Below are 27,188 nucleotides of genomic sequence, written 5' to 3' on the forward strand. Positions count from 1 at the left end.
GGCTCGAACAAACACAGAACTTTCACCCGGTAAACGTTTCTGTCCTTAAAGAGCTTTGAGTGGTCGGAAAAAGGCGCAATACAGACGCGATTCCTTTTACCATCGTGTCCAGCGAGTCGTTACGTGACGTGAGTCACATGAGTTGCTGGTTCATGTCATGACCTAAGCCTCTTGTAAGGAGCTATTTTCCTAAACTACGTGGTTTTGTTGATGAAACCAAACTTCCTGTGAAGACAGGTGTTTATTTTGTAAGGGCACTATGCATGTAACGAGCATATTGTGACCGGGCAGAAACCTCAGTTTGGGGAAAGTGAAGACAAAGCGGAAGTGTCTCAACCTTGAATTCTCTCTAGTGTCCACCAGGGGGCGACTCCTCTGGTTGTATAGAAGTCTATGAGATGATGACTCAACTTGATTTATTACCTCAGTAAACATTGTAAACATGAGTTTATGGTCTCAGTCTCTAGTTTCAAGTCTTCTTCAATACAGCATGATGTTCATTTAAATATGGTCACTAACGTTCACTTGTTGCAAAAAACCAAGATGGCGACTGCCAAATCCAAGATGGCGATGGCCAAAATGCAGAACTCATGGCTTCAAAACCGCAGTCACTATGACTACATTGACTTCTTATGTACAGGCTATGACGGTGACCCACCGCACCAACGTGGTTCTAGAGCGGGTCTAGAGCGTCCATCTCTGATGTCAAGGTGCACCGACCAAGCGTCAGTATCTGACCAGTCGGGAGTGAGAATGTGTCGGCAGTGCAGTGGTCAATAAAATATCTGTATTCATCATTGTATTGTCGTCTGTTGTATCTCTAGATATACAAACCTGGGGAGGGGTGAAACGAAGAAACATTGAATTGAATGTATTTATCATGCATCCTGTAAAGATGTCTGATGTTGGAAGGTCAACAGATGAGCCAGCACACTTGAATAGACTTCTGCTGTGATAGCTTGTGTTTCCTGCTCTCCTGTCCTTTAATCTTTCATTACAAATTGCATTCTCAGAAAGTACCGTACAGTTCTTTGGCCCCTTCACTGGTATTAACTCAGTCAGTCACTACTTTAGCTTGAAGCCATGTCTGGCTCCTCAAGATGATACAAACTGAATACCTGCATTTCTTTCAGTATTTAGGACAGCCAATCATTTGACTTACCTGTGTATGTATTCGTTACATTCGGACATAATGTAACTTCATGGTATGTGGCCATGCAGGGAGGTTTAGTTTTGTTTGCCCAGGATTTGGGCAGTTGGGACAGTGAAGCTACTGAATGGTGTCCAGGCAGTGAGCAGCAGCTTCCCTCCTCCTCCGCCTGCCTCCCAGGACACGTGAGGGACACACGAGTCTGTAACCCGACCCACAGAGTGGGAGGTGGAGGGTCATCCGATCCCCAGACCGAGTGGCAGCACTCACCTGCTCAGGTGTCTCTTTGTACCAAAGAGTAGGCAGGAGGGCAGCCATTAGGACAGATATAGAGAGGGAAGGAAAGGGCAGACAGAGAGGAAGAAGAACAGGAAAAGAGAGAGGGACATAGTGAGTTGAGGGGACATGGTCTTAGACAAAGCGCAGTGGAGTGGGCACCATGACGAAAGGCTTGGTGGAGATCAGTACGTTGGATACAACTTGGTTAACAGAACTCAACTAGCCTTTTTCCTGAGGATTCCTTATGTCATGTATTATTCTTCCATTTTCTCTTTCCTCTATCAATGTCATCTCCACTTATCCCACCGGTTCTCCTCTTGTTTTGCAGATCCTGCTGCCAACACCGCTCTTCCTCACACATCGACTCCCACAACAGTAAGTGGACAACGGAGACATTAGTGCTCTCAGGAGACATAACGGTCTTTGTTTCATGTCCTTGTGAATTGATTGGATATTTGGGGGTTCTGGACAGTTGGTTTCTCCTTCTGATGTTTATTTTCCATTATTTTCTCTCATTTCATAGGCTGAATTATTAATTGATTCATATTGGTGAGGTTAATGAATAATGAGAGTAGTCATACGTTACAGCCCTAAATGCAACCATGATAGATGGATCACTCAAAGCCCACAGTGGGAGATGTGGTTACCGACAGTGACAGAGTTCTACCATGTAACAGCCCTGGACGGTTCATGCATTGTTTTCTGTGCTCTTGTTCGTGCTGTGAAGGCACAATAGAACACATATGTATTAACAAAATAGAACAAACACTGACATATGACATCACACATTGCTAAGACTGACGACAATAGAGTGCTGCAGGATGACGGAATCTCAACAAGCCACCTGAAAGCAACCGCCTTTTCTAAGACACGGCACACTTCTACATTCACCAGAGGTGTATTTACTGACCTGTTCTATACCGTAGCACAAAACCTTACAAGCTCTTTAACTTGCTTTAACCACAGACCTTATTTCAGGCATCTAACCAAAACACAGAAAGAAGCTCATCAACCTTTAGCCAAGGGAACCGGAAGTGCAGAAGTGCTGACTCAGTTCTAGGTTTTAGAGCTCATTCCTGCAGTACTCTATGTGTAGGTGTTTTATCTTTCTTTGTGGTACTTTTGAGTCTCATCCTAGTTGGTGCATGTCTCTTTGAGTGGACTTTTGTAGGTGAGGGCCAGGGGACCTGACCCTTGGGCCCCTGGGTGTGTGTGTGTGTTCTTAAGCTATCACATTTCAGAGTAAAGACCAGTTCATCGGGGACGGCTCAAACCTTTTGGGTTAAGGTCAGGGCTCTCGATAGACAAAAGGTGGTTATAAATGAATGTAAGGTAAAGTAAACGTGTGCGTGTGTGTGTGTGTGTGTGTGCGTGCGTGCGTGTGCGTGCGTGCGTCTGCGTGTGCGTGTGCGTGTATCTGGGAGAGAGAAAATGAGGAGGAAAGAGGAAGCAGAGAAGGCAGGAGAGCAGCTTCTTGCTGTGGGCTCGTGGTCGTGGCAGCGATACCGTGTCTGCTATCACAGCGCTCTGTCGAGGCCTTTTATTCAATCAATCCGTCATATGGACCATTTCCCTCTCGTTTGCTGCCATCTAGGAACTTAAGACAGAGACACCCCAACAACCGAACCCCTCCAGGATTGAGGTGGTTTCGGTGACGGAGGAAGACCTCCCCACTGTTGAGACCCCCAAAACACTGAACGTCAGCCCCAGAGGCAGCTTTGCCCAATCGGAGAACCATTCCACCAAACCTGAAGAGCCCCGACCTCCAGCTGCACTGAGCCCCACCATGCCAATCACCAAGGTGCAGCCATTCATCAACGGTGAGGCCTGTGATGTTCTTGAGTTAAGGTACAGCATGAAACAATGGAGATAGAGATAACCGCATACAGCTGGAGTTACAGTGGGATCTGCTTGAAATATGAGACCAGGTAAGGGACCCACTGTTGACGAGGTGAATCGTGCTGCGTCTGTCCCAGATTGACTGATATGTTCTCGGCTTTAGCTCTTGGTTCCTTGGAGAAACGTTGTTTCCTTATCTTAAATACAACTCTGTGTTTTAGTTGAGCTTTTATGACTCTGATCACGAATGAAGAGGTTTACAGGTAGTTCAGCTGTGTTCAGAGGTCAACACTGCAGTTTCTGTACAAATCCTTAAAACAACCTCCCCCGAAGGACCAGAGGCTGCGAGCAGACATGCTGTCAGTGAACCGGCATGTGATATATGAGGTTATAACAGATGTTCAGGTTGCATTTACACCACACATATAGCTCATATAGCACATAGCTCTAGAATCATGTTGGTAAGGACAATATGAACTCTGCTTGTGCCAAATAACTACATGAGAGCATTTTGTCCTCTTCAAAGGATAACAGAGTATTGATGTGGTGGTGCCCATTGTTTCATGGCTTAAATTGTGATGAGAGCAAATTTCATAGATTTTGTTTATGAATTATAGAAGTCTCACATCATGAAAGCTTTTCTCTGACGCTGTCCTAGCTCTTCTTGATGTTTGAGCTGTCGGCAGCTCATATTGTATCTATCCAAACAGTGTATATGGTCATAGAGGATTTTGTCTCAATAGAGGATGACTTGGAGGAAAGCTGGAGGAGCCGACTGTTGGCCCACCGCTTGGAGCTGCTCATCGCTTCGTGCCTCATCGTGGTGTTCGCTCTCGCTCTTGGCCTTGGCTTTGGAGGTAAGGAGCTCAGTGCTGTGGGGACTTTGTCCATTTGGCTTTAATGGAGCCACTGAGACATGGACTGCCTTTGCTCCATCAATCAGCAGGCCCCTCCCACAGAGTGCAGTCACTGACACATTGTCTCACTTCCAGCTTTCATTTGATGGTCAGATATGTCATGTGAACAGAAATAGCCCTAATATGAAGAAAGTCATCATGTGGTCGTAAATGTCATGGTCTTGGGTGTTTGATTCGTCAGTTTCCTTTCTTATTACATAGTTCACCTTTATGTGTCATGTTTGGGGTGTTTTGGTGATGTTGCTGCCTTGTCTGCCCTGATTAGCTTCACCTGTCCCTCATTGGTCCTGCCTTCACCTTAGGTGACTATCAGCAACTTAAAATGAGTCACCGAGAGGCTAAGTAGGGGAGACTGACCTGGCAGTAAATGATTCACGCTGATCCAGTGGCTGAGTTTTGTGAGTTTATTTTGTGGACAACGAACAAACTTTGGTGCTGGATAACAGTGATGAGTGTTCAAACAAACTCGCTTTGTCCTTGTTGGGCAAAGGTGGTCAGCAGCATCAAACGATGACAATAGTAGTGTGAATAGTGTGTGTAGTGTGTGTAGTGTGAATAGTGTGAGTAGTGTGAATAGTGTGTGTAGTGTGAGTAGTGTGAATAGTGTGAGTAGTGTGAATAGTGTGAGTAGTGTGTGTAGTGTGAGTAGTGTGAGTAGTGTGAATAGTGTGAGTAGTGTGAATAGTGTGTGTAGTGTGAATAGTGTGAGTAGTGTGAATAGTGTGAGTAGTGTGAGTAGTGTGAATAGTGTGAGTAGTGTGAATAGTGTGAGTAGTGTGAATAGTGTGAGTAGTGTGAATAGTGTGAATAGTGTGAGTAGTGTGAGTAGTGTGAGTAGTGTGAATAGTGTGAATAGTGTGAGTAGTGTGAATAGTGTGAGTAGTGTGAATAGTGTGAGTAGTGTGAATAGTGTGAATAGTGTGAATAGTGTGAGTAGTGTGAATAGTGTGTGTAGTGTGAGTAGTGTGAATAGTGTGAGTAGTGTGAATAGTGTGAATAGTGTGAGTAGTGTGAGTAGTGTGAATAGTGTGAATAGTGTGAGTAGTGTGAATAGTGTGAGTAGTGTGAGTAGTGTGAATAGTGTGAGTAGTGTGAATAGTGTGTGTAGTGTGAGTAGTGTGAATAGTGTGAGTAGTGTGAATAGTGTGAATAGTGTGTGTAGTGTGTGTAGTGTGAGTAGTGTGAGTAGTGTGAATAGTGTGAATAGTGTGAATAGTGTGAGTAGTGTGAATAGTGTGAGTAGTGTGAATAGTGTGAGTAGTGTGAATAGTGTGAATAGTGTGAGTAGTGTGAATAGTGTGAGTAGTGTGTGTAGTGTGAGTAGTGTGAATAGTGTGAATAGTGTGAATAGTGTGAATAGTGTGAGTAGTGTGAATAGTGTGAATAGTGTGAGTAGTGTGAATAGTGTGAGTAGTGTGTGTAGTGTGAGTAGTGTTAATAGTGTGAGTAGTGTGAATAGTGTGAATAGTGTGAGTAGTGTGAGTAGTGTTTGTAGTGTGAGTAGTGTGAATAGTGTGAGTAGTGTGAGTAGTGTGAATAGTGTGAGTAGTGTGTGTAGTGTGTGTAGTGTGAATAGTGTGAGTAGTGTGAGTAGTGTGAGTAGTGTGAATAGTGTGAGTAGTGTGTGTAGTGTGTGTAGTGTGAGTAGTGTGAGTAGTGTGAATAGTGTGAGTAGTGTGTGTAGTGTGAGTAGTGTGAGTAGTGTGAATAGTGTGAGGAGTGTGAATAGTGTGAGTAGTGTGAGTAGTGTGTGTAGTGTGAGTAGTGTGAATAGCGGTCAACAAAAAATAAGACTCCCTCCCTCACCCCCCCTCCTTCCATTCATCCAACTAACTACTGAACAGCTGATATCCCCACTGCTTTCTCCAACGCCACGTGACTCAATTATCAGAAGTGACACAAAAGGGTGTACAAAATGGCACAGGCCATACCTGGCTCCTACATTCCGGCCCCTAATTATTACATTCTACATGTAGTAATAATTACAAATGCATTACATGTGCAAGAGAATACACATTTCAAATGTAGGATATACATAGTCCATGGTAAAAGCCAACGAAAAAAGTCTTTAGTGTTGAGAGCAGTGGAATGTAGATTCCAGCCACTACCCTGCCCCTCAGGCCCTCAGGAGTCATGCTCGAATGTCATCCATTGCTTCTGAAACAGAACTTCTGCATATCGGAAAACACCATCAGTAATTTATCATTAAGTGTGTGTGTGTGTGTGTGTGTGTGTGTGTGTGTGTGTGTGTGTGTGTGTGCGTGTGTGTCTACAGTGGGTCTGAGCTGTGTGGGGAAGTTTCGTTGTGGCTCTTCCTCTAAATGCATCAGGCCCTCGGCTCAGTGTGATGGAGAGGTGGACTGTGACAATGGAGAGGACGAGCTCGGCTGTGGTGAGACACACATGAACACACGTACATAGTAAGATCAGTCAGCCATTGAGTCAGCTGAATATACATATACAGTATATACCTCAAAAACATAGAAACATGAAAACTAATCTAAAATAGCATCTTTAACGAATGACACTACAAATAACAAATAATGTCATCAGCACACGTATCAGTATCAAGTCTAGTCTAAATGAAATGTGCAGCATTTCAACAATGTGTTCCACCATCATCCTACTAGTGCCAGTGCAACCACATCATCTTCATTTCTTCACGCTGGAAAAAATGACCTTCATACAGAAGGAGAGAGAGGAGAGGAGCTCAGTGTATCCTAGGCAAACCTGAGCCAGTCCTAACGATAAACCTGAGCCAGCCCTAACTATAAACCTGAGCCAGCCCTAACTATAAACCTGAGCCAGCCCTAACTATGAACCTGAACCAGTCCTAACTATAAACCTGAACCAGTCCTAACTATAAACCTGAACCATCCCTAACTATAAACCTGAACCAGTCCTAACTATAAACCTGAACCAGCCCTAACTATAAACCTGAGCCAGCCCTAACTATAAACCTGAACCAGCCCTAACTATAAACCTGAACCAGCCCTAACTATAAACCTGAACCAGCCCTAACTATAAACCTGAACCAGCCCTAACTATAAACCTGAACCAGCCCTAACTATAAACCTGAACCAGTCCTAACTATAAACCTGAACCAGCCCTAACTATAAACCTGAACCAGCCCTAACTATAAACCTGAACCAGCCCTAACTATAAACCTGAACCAGCCCTAACTATAAACCTGAACCAGCCCTAACTATAAACCTGAACCAGCCCTAACTATAGACCTGAGCCAGCCCTAACTATGAACCTGAACCAGTCCGAACTATAAACCTGAACCATCCCTAACTATAAACCTGAACCAGTCCTAACTATAAACCTGAACCAGCCCTAACTATAAACCTGAGCCAGCCCTAACTATAAACCTGAACCAGCCCTAACTATGAACCTGAACCAGCTCTAACTATAAACCTGAGCCAGCCCTAACTATAAACCTGAGCCAGCCCTAACTAAAAACCTGAACCAGCCCTACCTATAAACCTGAGCCAGCCCTAACTATAAACCTGAACCATCCCTAACTATAAACCTGAACCAGTCCTAACTATAAACCCGAACCAGCCCTAACTATGAACCCGAACCAGCCCTAACTATAAACCTGAGCCAGCCCTAACTATAAACCAGAACCAGCCCTAACTATAAACCTGAGCCAGTCCTAACTATAAACCTGAGCCAGTCCTAACTATAAACCTGAGCCAGCCCTAACTATAAACCTGAGCCAGCCCTAACTATAAACCTGAGCCAGCCCTAACTATAAACCTGAACCAGCCCTAACTATGAACCTGAACCAGCTCTAACTATAAACCTGAGCCAGCCCTAACTATAAACCTGAGCCAGCCCTAACTATAAACCTGAACCAGCCCTAACTATAAACCTGAACCAGCCCTAACTATGAACCTGAACCAGCTCTAACTATAAACCTGAGCCAGCCCTAACTATAAACCTGAGCCAGCCCTAACTAAAAACCTGAACCAGCCCTAACTAAAAACCTGAACCAGCCCTAACTATAAACCTGAGCCAGCCCTAACTAAAAACCTGAGCCAGCCCTAACTATAAACCTGAGCCAGCCCTAACTATAAACCTGAGCCAGCCCTAACTATAAACCTGAACCAGTTCTAACTATAAACCTGAACCAGCCCTAACTATAAACCTGAGTCAGCTCTAACTATAAACCTGAACCAGCCCTAACTATAAACCTGAGCCAGCCCTAACTAAAAACCTGAACCAGCCCTACCTATAAACCTGAGCCAGCCCTAACTATAAACCTGAACCATCCCTAACTATAAACCTGAACCAGTCCTAACTATAAACCTGAACCAGCCCTAACTATAAACCCGAACCAGCCCTAACTATAAACCTGAGCCAGTCCTAACAATAAACCTGAGCCAGCCCTAACTATAAACCTGAACCAGCCCTAACTATGAACCTGAACCAGCTCTAACTATAAACCTGAGCCAGCTCTAACTATAAACCTGAGCCAGCCCTAACTATAAACCTGAGCAAGCCCTAACTAAAAACCTGAACCAGCCCTAACTATAAACCTGAGCCAGTCCTAACAATAAACCTGAGCCAGCCCTAACTATAAACCTGAACCAGCCCTAACTATGAACCTGAACCAGCTCTAACTATAAACCTGAGCCAGCTCTAACTATAAACCTGAGCCAGCCCTAACTATAAACCTGAGCAAGCCCTAACTAAAAACCTGAACCAGCCCCAACTATAAACCTGAGCCAGCCCTAACTATAAACCTGAACCATCCCTAACTATAAACCTGAGCCAGCTCTAACTATAAACCTGAGCCAGCCCTAACTATAAACCTGAGCAAGCCCTAACTAAAAACCTGAACCAGCCCCAACTATAAACCTGAGCCAGCCCTAAATATAAACCTGAACCAGCCCTACCTATAAACCTGAACCAGCCCTAACTATAAACCTGAACCAGCTCTAACTATAAACCTGAGCCAGCCCTAACTATAAACCTGAGCCAGCCCTAACTATAAACCTGAGCCAGCCCTAACTATAAACCTGAGCCAGCCCTAACTATAAACCTGAGCAAGCCCTAACTATAAACCTGAGCAAGCCCTAACTATAAACCTGAACCAGCCCTAACTATAAACCTGAACCAGCCCCAACTATAAACCTGAGCCAGCCCTAACTATAAACCTGAACCAGCCCTAACTATAAACCTGAACCAGCCCTAACTATAAACCTGAGCAAGCCCTAACTATAAACCTGAACCAGCCCTAACTATAAACCTGAGCAAGCCCTAACTATAAACCTGAGCAAGCCCTAACTATAAACCTGAGCCAGCCCTAACTATAAATCTGAACCAGCTCTAACTATAAACCTGAGCCAGTACTAACTATAAACCTGAGCCAGCCCTAACTATAAATCTGAACCAGCTCTAACTATAAACCTGAGCCAGCCATAACTATAAACCTGAACCAGCCCTAACTATAAACCTGAACCAGTCCTAACTATGAACCTGAACCAGTCCTAACTATGAACCTGAACCAGCCATAACTATAAACCTGAACCAGCTCTAACTATAAACCTGAGCCAGCCCTAACTATAAACCTGAACCAGCCCTAACTATGAACCTGAACCAGTCCTAACTATGAACCTGAACCAGTCCTAACTATGAACCTGAACCAGTTCTAACTATGAACCTATAAACCTGAACCAGCCCAAACTATAAACCTGAACCAGCCCAACTATAAACCTGAACCAGCCCTACCTATAAACCTGAACCAGCCCTAACTATAAACCTGAGCTAACTATAAACCTGACAATGGATTGGGGATATAATATAGTTGCCCTGAGTGCTGAGTTTATCAGTTTCATGGAGGAGATTGTGTTGAATGCTGAGCTGAAGTCAACAAACAACATTCTGATGTAGCTGTTGTTGTTTTCAAGATATGTAACATGTACATTTGACTTACCCGGCCATGATGTTCTGGCTAAAGCAAACTAAGTGCTTTTGTTTGAATTTACAAATGAAACCATGTGTTTACGACGACCGCAGTGGAACATCATACAGGAGTTAGAAGCGACGTTACAAAGTGACACCAGAGGTCCTCAGTGTGTGTCGAGTTGTGAGCATCAGTATAGCAAGTTGGAATGATAACGTGTCGTGTTATCATATGACCAAAGGGTTCTTACTAAGGTCACGTGATGCAAATGAGTCATTTCCACAACAACTGAGCAAACACTTGTTGAAGAAGACTGTGTTTAAATGATTGGGCCTACGGTCACTTTGTGACTTGTGTCTGTAAAAAGAGCTTTATAAATACATTTGACTTACTTACTTGTCTGTGTGTCAGTGCGTCTAAGTGGGAGGAGCTCGGTCCTGCAGGTCCAGAGAGGGGGAGCATGGAGGACCGTGTGTTCAGAAGGCTGGAACAACTGGCTGGGGATCTCTGCCTGCAAGCAGCTGGGATACTCCAGGTTTTGACTGTGGCTCAAATCCCTTGTGTTCTTTTCCCCTCTTGTCTTCACACTTTCTCAGCTCTATATGCATGTTATGGTGTCATTTATAATTCATGTGCATCTAACCCCCTTTTTGTTTAGCTTGTTGTCTTGATTTGTCATGCACTGTTCAGATGGCCGTATGATGGTCCAACACATCTGTCCACAGCCACATATCTCAACAATTATTGTATAGCCGCATGTCAAAGTGTCTTTGGGCAAGATACTGAACCCAAATTGCTCCCTAAGGCTGTGCCTTAGATCAGATCTTGTTGAGCAGGTGGCCCCTTCATTTATATTTGCAAATGCCAGCGAAGAGGAAGAAAAAACGTGCAGAGAGACAAAGACCAAAAAATATGCAAAGAAAATGTAATAATAATATGACCCCACATCATTAAAATGCCAATTTGCAGGAATATAACAGTCTCCCAGCTGTTCATGAAATAGTCAAGTTGGGACGACATTGCACTACAATTTGAACGTCAGGTTTGGCAAACAAAACCCAATAGTTAGTCTTAGGAAAACCTTCATGAATGCATCACCTCAAAACAACTCTTAGGGACATACAGCGTCAAACACCTGGTGGTTGAAGGTCCTGTGCTTGTTTGACTAATGGACTCTGCATTGGCCTTGTTTTTGTACTGAGCAAAATAAAAGGACAATTCGTGTTTTTGCCTTTTGTGACTATTTCACGCGCTGCCAATGAGACCAGGCTGGAATTTATCACATGAACCCGGTGTTTGGTGAATATGGTAATTTGAAGAGCACGGGCCATTCAAATATGATTCACATCAGAGGGAACAATATTAACCATATCATAGAAACAACACCATAGACAAACTAACACAGTAGTAACGCTACTGCAGATGTAAAATACAAAGCAGTTCACTCACCAAAGCTGCTGTTCACTTAAACACAAAGTCCATCCTCCTTTCTTTGTTGATGAAGAGTTTAATGACGCGGTTGTACAGAACATCGGTGCGGTTCAGTTCCAGCCAGAGTTCTCCTGTGAACGTGTTGGTTGAGTTGTAGTTCCACTCCAGTCTCTCCAAAGGTTCTCTACCGCACCGTAGCTTGTGAGTGTCCTGTCGTGTTGCTGCCTTGGTTAGCCACCTCAGGTTAGCGTAGCATAGCTCCAAACACCAAGACGCTCAGTCTCAAATAAAACACATTCTTAGCCATAAAATGTGTAATGCTTCTCAAACGCTGTCAGCAGGAATACCGTTCATACGAATCCTTTTCCTGGCTGGGTCAGGGCTGCTAGCTGTGGGGTTGGCCGACCCTTTCTTACCATGTCTAGTTTTTCCTGAAATGTTCTTCTCCAGAAAGGCATTGCCTGTAACTCCGCACCAAATCCGTTTCTCCTCCTTCAGCCATTGAGTGTTAAAAAAACAAAGCTACACCAAGCAAAACGTTAAAAATGTCACATCAATGTCATAACTTCTTACATATCTTTCAACTTGAACTCTTACTACTAATACTAACTTCTGCTAGCTGCAGTCACACTAGCCCACTGACCAATCACAGCGCACGTTAACGCTGACGTACTTGTAGACCACCGCGAATGCTCTGACACGTCAAAGAATACGCCCAACATGTCAAACTAAAGATCTGATTGGTTGAACACGATGACAATCAACAACATCGTCCCCATTCACTTAAAGTGCACATGGATGCACTTGAGAGTCTGCAGCCTCTGGCTCTGTTCTACCTAGAGACAGAGGTGAGATCTGATTGGATAAAAGCTCTACTTAAAACAAGCTGCACTGGAAGCAGAGCAACTGAGGAAGACAGGAGCTGTGCAATGAGAACATAAGATAATGGGAAAAATGATTACAATACATGTAGTGTATTTATGAAATATGATTAAATTATACAATAGATATAACTTTGTGATTCTGTTTAGGCCAGCAGAGAAGGACTTTCTGGCCCTGACGGCCCACCACTGCTAACAATATAAAACATAGCAACTAACGTCTGGCAGTATTCAAAACTGAATGAGCTTCTGAAGACTCTGTCATTTCAAATGGTAAAGGACTGTACTTGGATTTCTCTTTTCTAGTCTTCGAACCACTCAAAGCTCTTTAACACGACATGTCATCATTCACCCATTCATACGCTGATGACAGGGCTACCATGCAAGGTGCCACCTGCCCATCAGGACTCACTAATCATTCATACACCACAGGAACAGCCTGCGGGAGCAATTTGGGGTTAAGTGTCACATCGACATGGACTACCGGGGATCGAACTGCCGATCCTCTGTTAAAGGACGACCCTGCTCTTCCACTGAGTCACAGTTGCCCCCATTTCAAGGTTATATACCTCACAAATGTACGTGGGGTAGCCTAAGAGGCAGCAACACATACATTCTCCGCTGTGACATCTTGTAACAGTCCCCAGGAAGTGACCACACCCCTAGTGAAGTGATCTCTCAGGCCCTCTGGGGGTACCTGTCCTGTGACGGAGTAACCCAAGACGATAGCCTCCACTGTCCGGTTTAGTCAAGACTGATGCACAGACCTGCTAAATCTAGTTTTTAGCGATACACATTTTAGTCCCACGTCTTGGAGAGGCTCTAATGGGGCCCTCGACATAGCATCCAACACTGTAACAAGTTCAGAAGAAGGAGTCAGAGAGTGGTTACGAGTGTGTAACTGAGGCACAGCCTGCATAAACCGATTGGCCAGAACATGACTGCCTGGTGACTTCCCAGTGTTGAAGGCGAAAGACCCTTCTGCCATAGGCTGTGCAGGAAGCACAGAATAACACTGATATTGCAGTGAAATGGGTTATTACCCTGTTTAGCACAGCAGTGCTCAAATACCTTTCACATGTAAAGAGTCCTGGTAGAGGGGGCTCTGGCATTTTAGACTGCCTCTGCTGCCTCTTGAGGTAAACCCCGGCCTACTAATGCTTCTGCTCAAGGGCCAAGCAACTAACTTCCATTTTTAAGGAGCTGGATGGAGGATTCCTCCCCTCACCTGCGTCACCTGCAACATGGGAACAGAAGGTAATGCATATAGCTGACGATATAAGTACCTGGTTGGTTTTAGGCGCCAGACGTTACTCGTGGGGCATGTCGGCTGGTGAAGTAGGCGTATCGTATCCTGAGGTAAAGCTGGTGTCGTGTGTCCTGCAAGACTTCAGAAAGACCCTTCTCCTTTGCACTGGCATACGCATTAGCAATAGATTTTGAGTTCATGTCATATAAAAATCACAGTACATAAGTAGAACATCTTTCGGAGGTTCAGTAATGTCTCTCAGTACAATCTGAACATTTGAATCACACTGTGATCAGCTTATAATGTCATCAGCTGTACATTCTGTCTGTGTTGCTGTGTGTCCGTCAGGTACGTGGAGTCGTTCTTCGTCTCTCTGACCTCCATTGAACAGGACCTTCAATTCAACCTGGTGTCCATCAACCTGAGACAGTCACAGATCATTAAGCTCCAGAATGCCACAGCCCTCAGGTAGAAAGCACATCCCCATTTGAAAGAATGGAAAACTAACAGTGCTAACGTTACTGTGTATTTCAAATTTGATGAATAATTATGTTCTAATCACCAAGAGGACAAAGACCTAAGGTGTACATTATTAACACTCGTTATAGTTTCCACACCCGGCAGCGTATCTGAAGGCATTTTGTTCTGGTTGGTCTCAGTATGATGAAGATGATTTATTGTTGTCTTATTACAACTGTTACAACTATTATATGGAACACTACTGGGAAGCTACCGAATGTTGTATAAACCTCTAATAAATAAATAATGAACACACTATTTTCAAACAGCATTTCTTTCTGTTTACAAGAGACAATAATTGAGGAATGACGCCTTGGTTTGGCAGAGATCAAAGAGCATGCATGCATAAAGTTGACATTCTCTTTTTACTGTGATTTGACCTCCACAGTGAGACTCAATGCAGCTCTGGGAAGGTGACCACTGTGAAGTGTCTGGGTGAGAACATACTGAAGGCTGAGTGAACCTTGTTTCAGTCATGACTCGTCACATATCACATACATCATATTATATCATACCTCATATCATACATCATATATCTTACATCATATCATTCATAATATCATATCATACATAATATATCATATAAGTCACATCAAATATACATCATATCACACCATACATCATCAGAATCAGAACCGTTTATTGCCATGTTTACATACAAGGAATTTGACATGACGGGAGGTCCAGGGTGTCCAGGGTGAGAGGGGTCAGATACAATCCTTCTTGCTCGCTTCAGGGTTCTTAAAGTGAACAAGTCCTGGAGGGACGGCAGATTGCAGCCGATCACCTTCTCAGCAGAGCGAATGATGCGCTGCAGTCTGTCCTTGTCCTTGTCTGTGGCTGCAGCGTACCAGACCGTGATGGAGGAGCAGAGGATGGACTCAATGATGGCTGTGTAGAAATGCACCATCATTGTCTTTGGCAGGTTGAACTTCTTCAGCTGCCTCAGGAAGTACATCCTCTGCTGAGCCTTCTTGGTGATGGAGCTGATGTTCAGCTCCTGGGATATGATGGAGCCCAGGAAGAGGAAGGACTCCACCACGTCGACGGGGGAGCCACACAGGGTGATGGGGGGTGTCACACAGGGAGATAGAGGGTGTCACACAGGGAGATAGAGGCTGGTGGGACTACGTTCTTCCTGAAATCCACAACCATCTCCACTGTCTTTCGAGCGTTGAGCTCCAGGTTGTTCAGACCGCACCAGGTCACCAGATGGTCAGTCTCCCATCTGTAGGCGGACTCATCCCCACCAGAGATGAGTCCAATGAGGGTGGTGTCATCCGCGAACATCAGGAGCTTGACGGACTGGTGACTGGAGGTGCAGCTGTTGGTGTACGGGGAGAAGAGAAGAGGGGAAATAACGCAGCCTTGGGGGAACCGGTGCTGATGGTCCTGGAGGCTGAGACGTGCTTTCCGAGCTTCACGTGCTGCTTCCTGTCAGACAGGAAGTCTGTGATCCACTTGCAGGTGGAGTCGGGCACCTGCAGCTGGGAGAGCTTGTCATGCAGCAGAGACGGGATGATGGTGTTGAAGGCAGAGCTGAAGTCCACAAACAGGATCCTGGTGTAGGTTCCTGGGGAGTCCAGATGCTGGAGGATGAAGTGATGGGCCATGTTGACTGCATCATCTACAGATCTGTTGGCTCTGTAACTGCAGGGGGTCCAGGAGTGGATCAGTGAGGGTTTTTAGATGGGACAGGACAAGGCGCTCAAAAGACTTCATGACCACAGAGGTCAGGGCGACGGGCCTGTGGTCACTAAGTCCTGTGATCTGTCTGAGGTCTCTCCAGACAGAAGCAGAGTCACTTGCTGAGAGCTGGTGTTGCAGTTTCTCAGAGTACAGTCGTTTAGCGTCTCTCACCGCCTTGCTGAACCTGTACTTTGACTCTTTATTCAAGACCTTGTTCCCACTCCTAAAGGCCTGATCCTTGTGCAGCCTTAGCTGTCTGAGCTCTGCTGTAAACCAGGGTTTGTCGTTGTTATAACTCACCCTGGTGCTTGATGGAACACAGCTGTCCTCACTGAAGATATCATATCATACATCATTTCATATCATATACATCATATTATCATATAAAACATATCATATCATGGCATATCATACATCATAAAAATCATATCATACCTTATATCATATCATACATCATATATCATATACCATACATCATATCATATCATATCAGACAGGAAAACATCTTGTTAGCAGCTCTTTAATATAGTAATATAGTATTCAGTCTGCAGTGCATGACCTAATCAAATTATACTTTGCAATCAGATTTAGAAATAGGGAAATACCCACAATCACCATATTATCAGAAGCATAGGGACTTTAAAGAGACATTGCCGGGAAGTTGGTCTATTCAGAGGACAACAACTGATATGAGTTTCTGTCTCGTAAATTCAAGAGTTTTTTCCTCTAAATTTACCGCTTTAAACTCAGAGAATATTTTTTTTAAATCTTGTCGATTGAAGACTTTAATTAATCTCGGAACTTCTGAGCTTCCCTTTGAATATTAAACCCTCTTTCGGCTCGTTTCGTCGTTTTATTATTTTTTAACCTGCAGTGGCCCTGAGTGCTACCACTGTAGTACCAAGGCAAGTGACCCACAGCAACTATTCAGTGAAGCGTAGGAGCCCATGACAGGTTCATAAAGGCCAGGCTGAGCCCTCCAGCACAGGGTATCAACCCAGTGCATGTCAATGAGCACTGTGTTTGCATCACGCTTTAGAGGTGCACACGCTTACCTATGACCCCCATGCATCTGTCCTCAGAGTGCGGTTCCAGACCCCAGTACAACACTCGCATCGTTGGAGGTAACATCTCCAAGCCGGGTCAGTTCCCCTGGCAGGTCAGCCTCCACTTCAGCAGTGAACACCGGTGTGGAGGCTCCATCATAACATCGCGCTGGGTCCTCACCGCAGCACACTGTGTGTATGGGTGAGTCGCTCACACCTCAATCAATCTACACATGACATGGTATACTGTGCAAGCATCCAGAAGAGAAGAAGAGGTGTGTAATAAGGCAAAGATACTTTTCACAAACTGGTTGGTAAAGTTCCACATGGTACGATTAACAGAGCAAAGCATGGCTGTCTTCTCTGTCAAAATGAGTTAATCTGAAAACGACATTTAAGTAAAAAGGAATTCACGTCTGGGCGATTTTTCCAAATCGATTTTCCCACTTTTGCATTTTCAATTAGATTTTCCTCCTAAAATCTCTCTCAACAGCGTCTTCTGACTGTGCAGCTGTCAGACTTTAGATGAGATGAACTGATAATGTGATGTGTTGATGTGCTCATCTGAGTCATCTTCCCTCACTAGTGTGCACTCAAAGCAATGAAGCTTCATTTGGAGCATTGGTGGGGGTTGGTAGGATTTTATGCAGCCTGAGAAGAAACCTACCGACACTACTTGGGATTGAAAGGGTTACTTTCGCCTCCTTTGTTTTTCGGATAAAAAAGATTACAGTGAATCCTCCCCTAAAAAAAGATCCTGCAGTTCAATCAAAGGTAACTCCTAAGAACTACTTCGGTACAGAGCCTTGTCGCAACAGCCTTTTGGAAACGTATAACATCATGAATCTTTAAAAGCATATTTTGATAGCGGCTGATTCATTTTGGATCCCTCTAGTCTTCCGACCACTCAAAGCTCTTTAACTCTACATGTCATCATTCACACCCATTCATACACTAGTCAAAGTCAAAGTCAAAGTAGCTTTTATTGTCAATTTCTTGCATGTCAGGACATATAAGGAATCAAATTACGTTTCCCACTCTCCCACGGTGGAACATAAAAGTGCAAGCACGACACATAAAACACTTCCTAGGCTAGGTAAAGACAGATATCCTAGTTAAAACATATACTGTACTACGATTAAACGTTCAATACACATAAAAACGGGAAAAGTGGGCAATTAATATAATAATTAATATTGTAGGGGCAATTAATATAAGATAATAAAGTGAGCTGGTGCTAAGACAGTTCATTCAATTCAAAGTCCTGAGAGTTTGTTTTTTTTTGTTGTTGTTTTTTAAGGTAGGGGGGGGGGGGGGGTTAGTCCTGAGAGTATTCCTGGGTGGGGGGGGGGGTCAGCTTCAGCTTCCCGTCAGGCTGGAGGATATGATTGGGGGGAGTGAGGGGAGAGAGTTGGTGGGTGAAGCTGTTCTTTAGTCTGGTGGTGCGGCAGCGGAGGCTCCTGTACCTTCTTCCAGAGGGTAGGAGGCTGAACAGACTATGTGCAGGGTGACTTGGGTCGCTTGCGATTTGAATGGCTTTCCGGGTGAGGCGGGTGGTGTATGTTTCCTGTGACGAGGGGAGTGGGGCACCGATGATCTTTCCGGCTGTCTTTACAATGCGTTGTAGTGCTTTTCTGCTGTTGGGTGCAGCTACCGCCCCACACAGTGATGCAGCTAGACAGGATGCTTTCAATGGTGCCCCTGTAAAATGATTTCAGCACTGATGTGGGGGCTTTTACTCTCTTCAGCTTGCGGAGGAAGTAGAGGCGCCGCTGGGCTCTCTTTGCCAGTGATGCGCAGTTGGTGGCCCAGGAGAGGTCGTCACTGATGTGCACCCCAGGAATTTGGTGCTTTCTACTTGCTCCACAGCAGCACCATCGATGGTCAGTGGCGGGTGTACAGTGTGGCCTCTCCTGAAGTCAACAACAATCTCCTTAGTTTTGGTGACATTCAGCAGGAGATTGTTGTCGCTGCACCACGTGGTCAGAAGGTTGACCTCCTTCCTATAGTTGGTCTCATTGTTCTTGGTGATGAGACCAACCAGAGTGGTGTCGTCTGCGAACTTCACCATGTGATTGGTGCTGTATGTAGGTTCGCAGTCGTGAGTCAGCAAGGTGAAGAGCAGGGGGCTGAGCACACAGCCTTGTGGGGCCCCAGTGCTCAGCGTGATGCTGCGTGAGGTGTTGTTGCCGACACGTACCGCTTGTGGCCTCTCACTAAGGAAGTCCAGGACCCAATTGCACAGTGGGGTGTTGAACCCCAGCTGGTCAGGGGTACACTGATGACAGGGCTACCATGCAAGGTGCCACCTGCCCTGACACTGCGCTCAGATTAGAAAATAACACTTTGACAAACACGTCAGGACATCTTATTTTAGTCTCCCTCACAGGCAATTCAGTATAATATCATAATGTATGTCAAATAATAATATTCAGTATAATTTAAAACATACACACACATATATATCAAATATATATATATATATCAAATATATCATAATATAATATAACATGTTCATTTATTGAGATGTCCTATGGACCTTGTTATAGGAGGTAAAGATCAGGAGAAGTAAACATGAAGTGTAATTATGAATACTGATGTTAAATTAAGCTATGATGAGTTTCACTGTTAATTTAACATCTCTATTACATGTTGATGCCTCCATGACCAAGTTAAGCAGATGAGACTGAGGACAGCTATGTAGAAGAAAAGATGTTCACTTTGTCTCATATGTAGCTTGACAGAGTTCTCATGTGTGTCCTGGTGTTCTCATGTTTCCTTACCTCCTCATCCCTCACTCCCTACCCTGGTGTTCTCATGTTTCCTTACCTCCTCATCCCTCACTCCCTACCCTGGTGTTCTCATGTTTCCTTACCTCCTCATCCCTCACTCCCTACCCTGGTGTTCTCATGTTTCCTAACCTCCTCATCCCTCACTCCCTACCCTGGTGTTCTCATGTCTCCTTACCTCCTCATCCCTCACTCCCTACCCTGGTGTTCTCATGTTTCCTTACCTCCTCATCCCTCACTCCCTACCCTGGTGTTCTCATGTTTCCTAACCTCCTCATCCCTCACTCCCTACCCTGGTGTTCTCATGTTTCCTAACCTCCTCATCCCTCACTCCCTACCCTGGTGTTCTCATGTTTCCTTACCTCCTCATCCCTCACTCCCTACCCTGGTGTTCTCATGTTTCCTTACCTCCTCATCCCTCACTCCCTACCCTGGTGTTCTCATGTCTCCTTACCTCCTCATCCCTCACTCCCTACCCTGGTGTTCTCATGTTTCCTTACCTCCTCAGCCCTCACTCCCTACCCTGGTGTTCTCATGTCTCCTTACCTCCTCATCCCTCACTCCCTACCCTGGTGTTCTCATGTCTCCTTACCTCCTCATCCCTCACTCCCTACCCTGGTGTTCTCATGTCTCCTTACCTCCTCATCCCTCACTCCCTAACTGTCCGTCCCCGTTGTTTTAAAAAGCTAACTAAGTTATTAGCATGACGTCATGCAGCTAGCTAACCTGTCTGGTGTTCAGCTGGTACAGAAGCTTCATGTACTGCTTCGCCTGCAGTTTTTCCGCCACAGTTCTCCTCTCAAACAGGTCTTGAAGGAGTAGTGCTCGCGCTCGCCTGTAGACACCAGTCCTGACGAGTTCTCTCAGTTCCTCAGTAAAAGTGTCTCAGCAGCTTTGTGAAAAGGTCTAAAGAGGAAACTCTAAGCAAGGAGCCTGTAGCATCATTTAGGAGGCAATGATATCCTCTTATAACATGGAAGTGTGCTGCACTACATGCAGCTGCTACAAAGCAGAGAGCAGACATAACAAAGAAGTAAGAACTTAGATCAGATTGGGCCCCACTAACTCCTTCAACCTGGCAGGGTGACTCCCAAACTCTGTCCAATAAACAAGCTATTTGTTGACTGAACATGTGACTTGTGTGTGAAGTTGGGATTGGCTGGTATTTAGGAGAAGAGCCATGAATGAAAACCACATGTTATTTAACTCTGCCTCTCTCATATACTGCATGAGTATTGTGCTTCCCATATCTTCCACTGTCTGTCATCAGGTTTGCAGACCCCTCTATGTGGGTGGTCCACGTGGGGCTGACGGAGCAACCGGTCCACGGGGCTCAGTCTCTGGCTGTGGAGCAGATCATATACCACACTCGCTACAGGCCCAAAGGACTGGACTACGACATTGCGCTGATGAAACTGGCCATGTCACTGGCTTTCAACGGTATTGGTGTTCTCTTTCAAGACCTTGCTGAATACTCGCCCTCTTTCTCATTAACATGCTGCTCTTTGTCCAAACACCGAGATGCATCTCAGAAATTTCAACACACTCAGAAAAGACCAAAAGATTCAGTCTAGTCCCCAGACTGGAAGGATCTGAGGCCTTTAGCCCAAAGTGAGCGACTGTGGCTGAGTGGAGATGTGGAGGATTCAGTCCTTCGATCGGAGGATCTGCGGTTCGATCCCCGGCACCGCTGGTCACATGTCGATGTGTCCTTGAGCAACACACTTAACCCCAAACTGCTCCCGTAGCTGAGCCTACGGTGTGTGAATGAGTGAGTCTGATGGCAGGGGGCACCCTGTTTGACGAAACATCAAAAGCTTCATGAACTGGCATTATGAACTTCTTCAAAACAAATTGTTGCTTTGTCTGGTTGGAAACCCAGCTATGCTTGCATAGAGTGCTGCATAGAGTGCTTGCATAGAGTGCTGCATAGAGTGCTTGCATAGAGTGCTGCATAGAGTGCTTGCATAGAGTGCTTGCATAGAGTGCTGCATAGAGTGCTTGCATAGAGTGCTTGCATAGAGTGCTTGCATAGAGTGCTGCATAGAGTGCTGCATAGAGTGCTTGCATAGAGTGCTTGCATAGAGTGCTGCACAGAGTGCTGCACAGAGTGCTTGCATAGAGTGCTTGCATAGAGTGCTTGCATAGAGTGCTTCATAGAGTGCTTGCATAGAGTGCTGCATAGAGTGCTTGCATAGAGTGCTTGCATAGAGTGCTTGCATAGAGTGCTTGCATAGAGTGCTGCATAGAGTGCTTGCATAGAGTGCTTGCATAGAGTGCTGCATAGAGTGCTGCATAGAGTGCTTGCATAGAGTGCTTGCATAGAGTGCTGCATAGAGTGCTTGCATAGAGTGCTGCATAGAGTGCTTGCATAGAGTGCTTGCATAGAGTGCTTGCATAGAGTGCTGCATAGAGTGCTGCATAGAGTGCTTGCATAGAGTGCTTGCATAGAGTGCTTGCATAGAGTGCTGCATAGAGTGCTGCATAGAGTGCTTGCATAGAGTGCTGCATAGAGTGCTTGCATAGAGTGCTTGCATAGAGTGCTTGCATAGAGTGCTTGCATAGAGTGCTGCATAGAGTGCTGCATAGAGTGCTGCATAGAGTGCTTGCATAGAGTGCTGCATAGAGTGCTTGCATAGAGTGCTGCATAGAGTGCTTGCATAGAGTGCTGCATAGAGTGCTTGCATAGAGTGCTTGCATAGAGTGCTGCACAGAGTGCTGCATAGAGTGCTTGCATAGAGTGCTTGCATAGAGTGCTGCATAGAGTGCTGCATAGAGTGCTTGCATAGAGTGCTTGCATAGAGTGCTGCACAGAGTGCTGCACAGAGTGCTTGCATAGAGTGCTTGCATAGAGTGCTTGCATAGAGTGCTTGCACAGAGTGCTGCACAGAGTGCTTGCACAGAGTGCTGCATAGAGTGCTGCACAGAGTGCTTGCATAGAGTGCTGCATAGAGTGCTGCATAGAGTGCTGCATAGAGTGCTGCACAGAGTGCTTGCATAGAGTGCTGCACAGAGTGCTGCATAGAGTGCTTGCATAGAGTGCTGCATAGAGTGCTGCATAGAGTGCTGCATAGAGTGCTGCATAGAGTGCTTGCATAGAGTGCTGCACAGAGTGCTGCACAGAGTGCTGCACAGAGTGCTGCATAGAGTGCTTGCATAGAGTGCTGCATAGAGTGCTGCATAGAGTGCTGCATAGAGTGCTGCATAGAGTGCTGCACAGAGTGCTGCATGTGCAGCTTTAACTCGTTTTAAAGAGAAAGTACAGATTCTTGTCTCACCTCTCAGTCCTGTGAGGCGACTGCTCTCCTCCCTCTATCAGGTTTCTTGCTTTCTGGCAGTGAGTGTCATTATGTGTATCGGTCTCATGTCCCAGCTCTCAGCCGTCAGTCCTCACCTCCTTCACGTCTTCACCGTTCAGCCGTTCTGTTGGTGTGACCGCTGTGTCGTTTCAGTCCAAACTACAGCAGCCACCACCTGAAAACTGGATCTGGATGTAGTGACACATGCAAAGGTGGGTTATTGAAGTTCTCTTCTGCAGGCTTAGTGGAGCCCGTCTGCCTGCCTAACTATGGGGAGGACTTTGAGGAGGGCACCATGTGCTGGATCTCTGGATGGGGAGCAACGAAGGATGAAGGTGAGTGTGAACATGGCAAACAGATGATTTCTAGTCTGTGATTTCAGCTGCGTACTACATTCTCAATTGGGTGTAATGTAATACCACCTGTGATCGTGCCCTCTCTGACATGCTGCTTCCAGGAGAGACCAGTGTGGTTCTGCGCTCGGCCGTGGTGCCGCTCCTCTCCACTAAGACCTGCAACCAGCCAGAGGTTTACCACGGCTCCATCTCCTCCTGGATGATCTGTGCAGGACACCTCGAGGGAGGCACTGACTCCTGTCAGGTACAGATGGTCTCCTGTCAGCACCGATCCCTTCACTGTGAAGGTTTCAGGATGAGAAGAGGCGCTGGCTGCTGTGACCCCCACAGACCTGCTTCTCTAAACTGGAAACATTCAAACCAGACAACAGTGAAAGTGCTTCATCTGGAAGAACAGAACCAGGTCTCTATGACCTGATGATGGGTTTACTGGCCTAACTGACCTACCCATCCAAGAATATTATCCGGGCAGAATTCAATTATTGGACGGATTTATGAGTCCTGCAACAGCCACAGGAGTATTCCTATAGAGCGCTAATCTTCATCTGTCAAACTGATGGAGTGTTATTGTAAATACGATCAAATTACATATTTCAAGAGGGCACTCGATACTTGATCTGCAAGATCCAAATCCCTTTGGTAGCTGATGGGTTCGGGTCTCTTTATGAGACTTCTTGTCTTGGCACCAAACAAAAGAGACAACGACTTGATCTCCTGAATAACTTTACAGGTGAATGATGGGAATCATTTGCATTTGGTAAAGTAGACATTGGTGTCAGAAGTGAGAAATGAATGTGTGAATGTGAAAGCTTTGTTCATCTGTGCAGCTATCCAGCTTCACTCTCTTGCTGTTTTCTGAGGAGAAGAGCTGTAAGACACACAGCTCCTCGGTGTCCTCAGTATTAGTGCTCGTATGTTTGACTGCAGTGTAACAAGAAGACTTTAAGTTCTGCTGTAGAATGAGCAAGAGGGCAACATTCTTGTGATGTATACAGCTTTAAAGAATAAAAGAAAAAACACAAATATGAAGTGAACAAATACATTTAGGCCCAATGACTTTCTGCTCACTGAGAACCAACAGCATGAACGGTGATGGTAGTTCATCTACACGTCCTGTCATTTATTGATCATTGTTCTGGAAGTGGTCATGAGACGTCCTCACAGAGACCCCAGCACCTCCTCCGCTCTAGTGTTGAACACCGGAGCCCCCCAGAGCTGTGAGCTCAGCCTCCTGCTGTTCACACCAAACACCCACGACTGCTACCCCAAACATGAAGAGAACTCTGCTGTGAAGTCTGCAGAAGACACAAACAACAACGGGACTTCATCTGGAGACGAGATCAACAACCTTCAGAGTGCAGCGCAGAAAACAAGCTACTGCTCAACGTCAGGGAAAGCGAGGAGCCGAGTGGCTTTAGAAAAGAGGAGGTGAAGACACACATCCCCGTCTACATGAGCCGGAGCTGAGGTGGAGCAAGTGAACAGCTTTGAGTTCCTGGAAACCAGCATCACAAACAACCGGACATGGTCCTCACACATCTCCATCCTGCTGCAGAAAGATCACAAGCTGCAGCTTCTCTTCAGGAAACCTCAGAAGGCAAAGTTCCAGGTTCTTGTTCACTTTTAGAGAGGAGCAATAGAAAGCCTTCTGACTGCAACATTACAAACTAGCATAGGATGTGCACAGCCCAGCACAGGAGGGCTCTACAGCGGGAGATCAAACCATCACCGGTACCATCTGCTGAGCATCAGTGATGTTGGTGAGGAGAGGAGCCTGCAGAGAGCTAAAGGGATATTAACAGACACAACCCACCAGCTGCACCCTGTTCACCCGCTGCACCCTGTTCACCCGCCGCACCCCGTTCACCCGCAGCACCCTGTTCACCCGCAGCACCCTGTTCACCCGCCGCTCCCTGTTCACCCGCCGCACCCCGTTCACCCGCCGCACCCTGTTCACCCGCCGCACCCCGTTCACCCGCAGCACCCTGTTCACCCGCCGCACCCCGTTCACCCGCCGCACCCTGTTCACCCGCCGCACCCCGTTCACCCGCCGCACCCTGTTCACCCGCCGCTCCCCGTTCACCCGCCGCACCCCGTTCACCCGCCGCACCCTGTTCACCCGCCGCTCCCTGTTCACCCGCCGCTCCCTGTTCACCCGCCGCACCCTGCGCACCCGCCGCTCCCTGTTCACCTGCCGCACCCGCCGCTCCCTGCGCACCCGCCGCTCCCTGTTCACCTGCTGCTGTCTGGAGACAGACAGAAGTATCAGCTGCTGAACCATCAGACCTCAGAGCAGCTTCTGTCCTCAGTTCATCCTCCTCCCTCCATCATATTATATCGTTGTTTCTTGTTTCTTATTCAGCAGAATGTGACGACAGACTGCGCTTGTGTTGTACAAGAACAATGAATGAACCTTACTTGGTAACAATTTTAGGCAAAAAGAGGCGGAGTTCTGAGGCGAGACGTATGGAGGAAACGCTCTTTTTGAGTTTTTAAGGAAGAAATGATATAGATTTTATAAGCAGAATTTTCTTTGAGCAATGGCTGGAAATGTTCCTATTTATTAATTATTGGAGGTGATACTCTCAATAGTTGCTGAATTGTAGTTACATATAATCTATAAGCATACAGACAAACAACTTTTCCATATTATGTTGAGCTGCACCGTCTGCCTCACACTGAAGATCAGAGTTCATTTCATCATTTCATCTCTTGTAGAAGCAACTCATCTACAGCTCTTCTCTTCCTCTCAGAGGAACTGTTAGGAAACGCAATGTCACCATAAAGTAAACTAGAAATATAAACTACAAAAAAACTTCATTGAAATAAAATGACTGATTTTAAAATACTCCCAAAAGTTCACACAAATGTTCCATGATGACAACAGGAAGTGTAACGATGTACTCCCTCCGCTTTATGAAGCTGTGACACATTGCTGGTGTGTGTGTGTGCGTATGTGTGTGCGTGTGCACGCTCGCTCTTCAGGGGGACAGCGGAGGTCCTCTGGCCTGTGAGGACTCGTCTGTCTGGAAGCTGGTTGGTGCGACCAGCTGGGGAAGCGGCTGTGCTATGAGGAACAAGCCGGGCGTCTACACGCGCATCACACGGTCGCTCAGCTGGATCCGCCAACAGCTGGAGGTCAGTGCACGACCAGCTGTGTCCTGTTTCAGCACCCAACAGAACATACGACTGACCCAGACACACCACATGCTCAGCATGCTGGGATACTGAAGAACACTGTAGACGTGTAACCGTGTCAACCCATTACGACTGCAGCGTAGTTCCAGTGTTGACGAGTCACAGGTGTAGATGACACAATAATGTCAGTTATGTTTAGTGGCTTCAGTCTCAGGGTCCTAGGGCTGGTTTCACGATTACATCTTAGACTGGTCTGCAGTGTTCTGCCTGATTTAATATTGATTTTGAATATTTGACATAACGCTTTACCACCATGCTGAACTTCGACCCATGCTGCCATGGTACCAGTCAGTAAGATGCTGACCAGCAGCGTAGGTTGTGTGTTGTGGGTCAGCGGTCCTAACCCGACTCCGCTCTGACCGTCACACTGAGCTCTGCTGAAGTGTTGGATTGTTACAGTAGAATGTTCTGCTGAACATGTTCTGCATTTAAAACGCTCCAGAGCGAGAGTGCTTTGTGCACGATGACGTCACACGTCTGCCTGAAGCCGGATTCATCCACCGGCCATCGTAGTGTGCTCACTGAATACAAGGCACCGCGTCTACGTGACTGTTGACCTCTGCCTTGTCTTTCAGAGAGAAGAGGCTCGCGGTTCTCCAGCGCTGAGCACAGACAACTGAAGCACCGAG

General features: G+C 46.0%; 1 protein-coding gene across 1 annotated transcript; it reads left to right on the forward strand.

Annotated features, from left to right (window-relative positions):
- Positions 1 to 1,589: 1,589 nt before the first annotated feature.
- Positions 1,590 to 27,179, forward strand: tmprss3a (transmembrane serine protease 3a; the record flags this gene model as incomplete). The annotated part of the gene is made up of 14 exons (XM_079276581.1): positions 1,590 to 1,614; positions 1,758 to 1,804; positions 3,024 to 3,249; positions 4,012 to 4,125; positions 6,461 to 6,577; positions 10,514 to 10,637; positions 14,012 to 14,131; positions 14,571 to 14,617; positions 16,954 to 17,119; positions 20,977 to 21,146; positions 23,245 to 23,340; positions 23,463 to 23,605; positions 26,347 to 26,499; positions 27,135 to 27,179. 14 exons carry the CDS (start codon positions 1,590 to 1,592, stop codon positions 27,177 to 27,179), a joined length of 1,593 nt encoding a protein of 530 aa, XP_079132707.1.
- Positions 27,180 to 27,188: the final 9 nt, after the last annotated feature.

Source organism: Melanostigma gelatinosum (assembly GCF_949748355.1).
Source record: "Melanostigma gelatinosum genome assembly, chromosome: 10".
NCBI lineage: Eukaryota > Metazoa > Chordata > Actinopteri > Perciformes > Zoarcidae > Melanostigma > Melanostigma gelatinosum.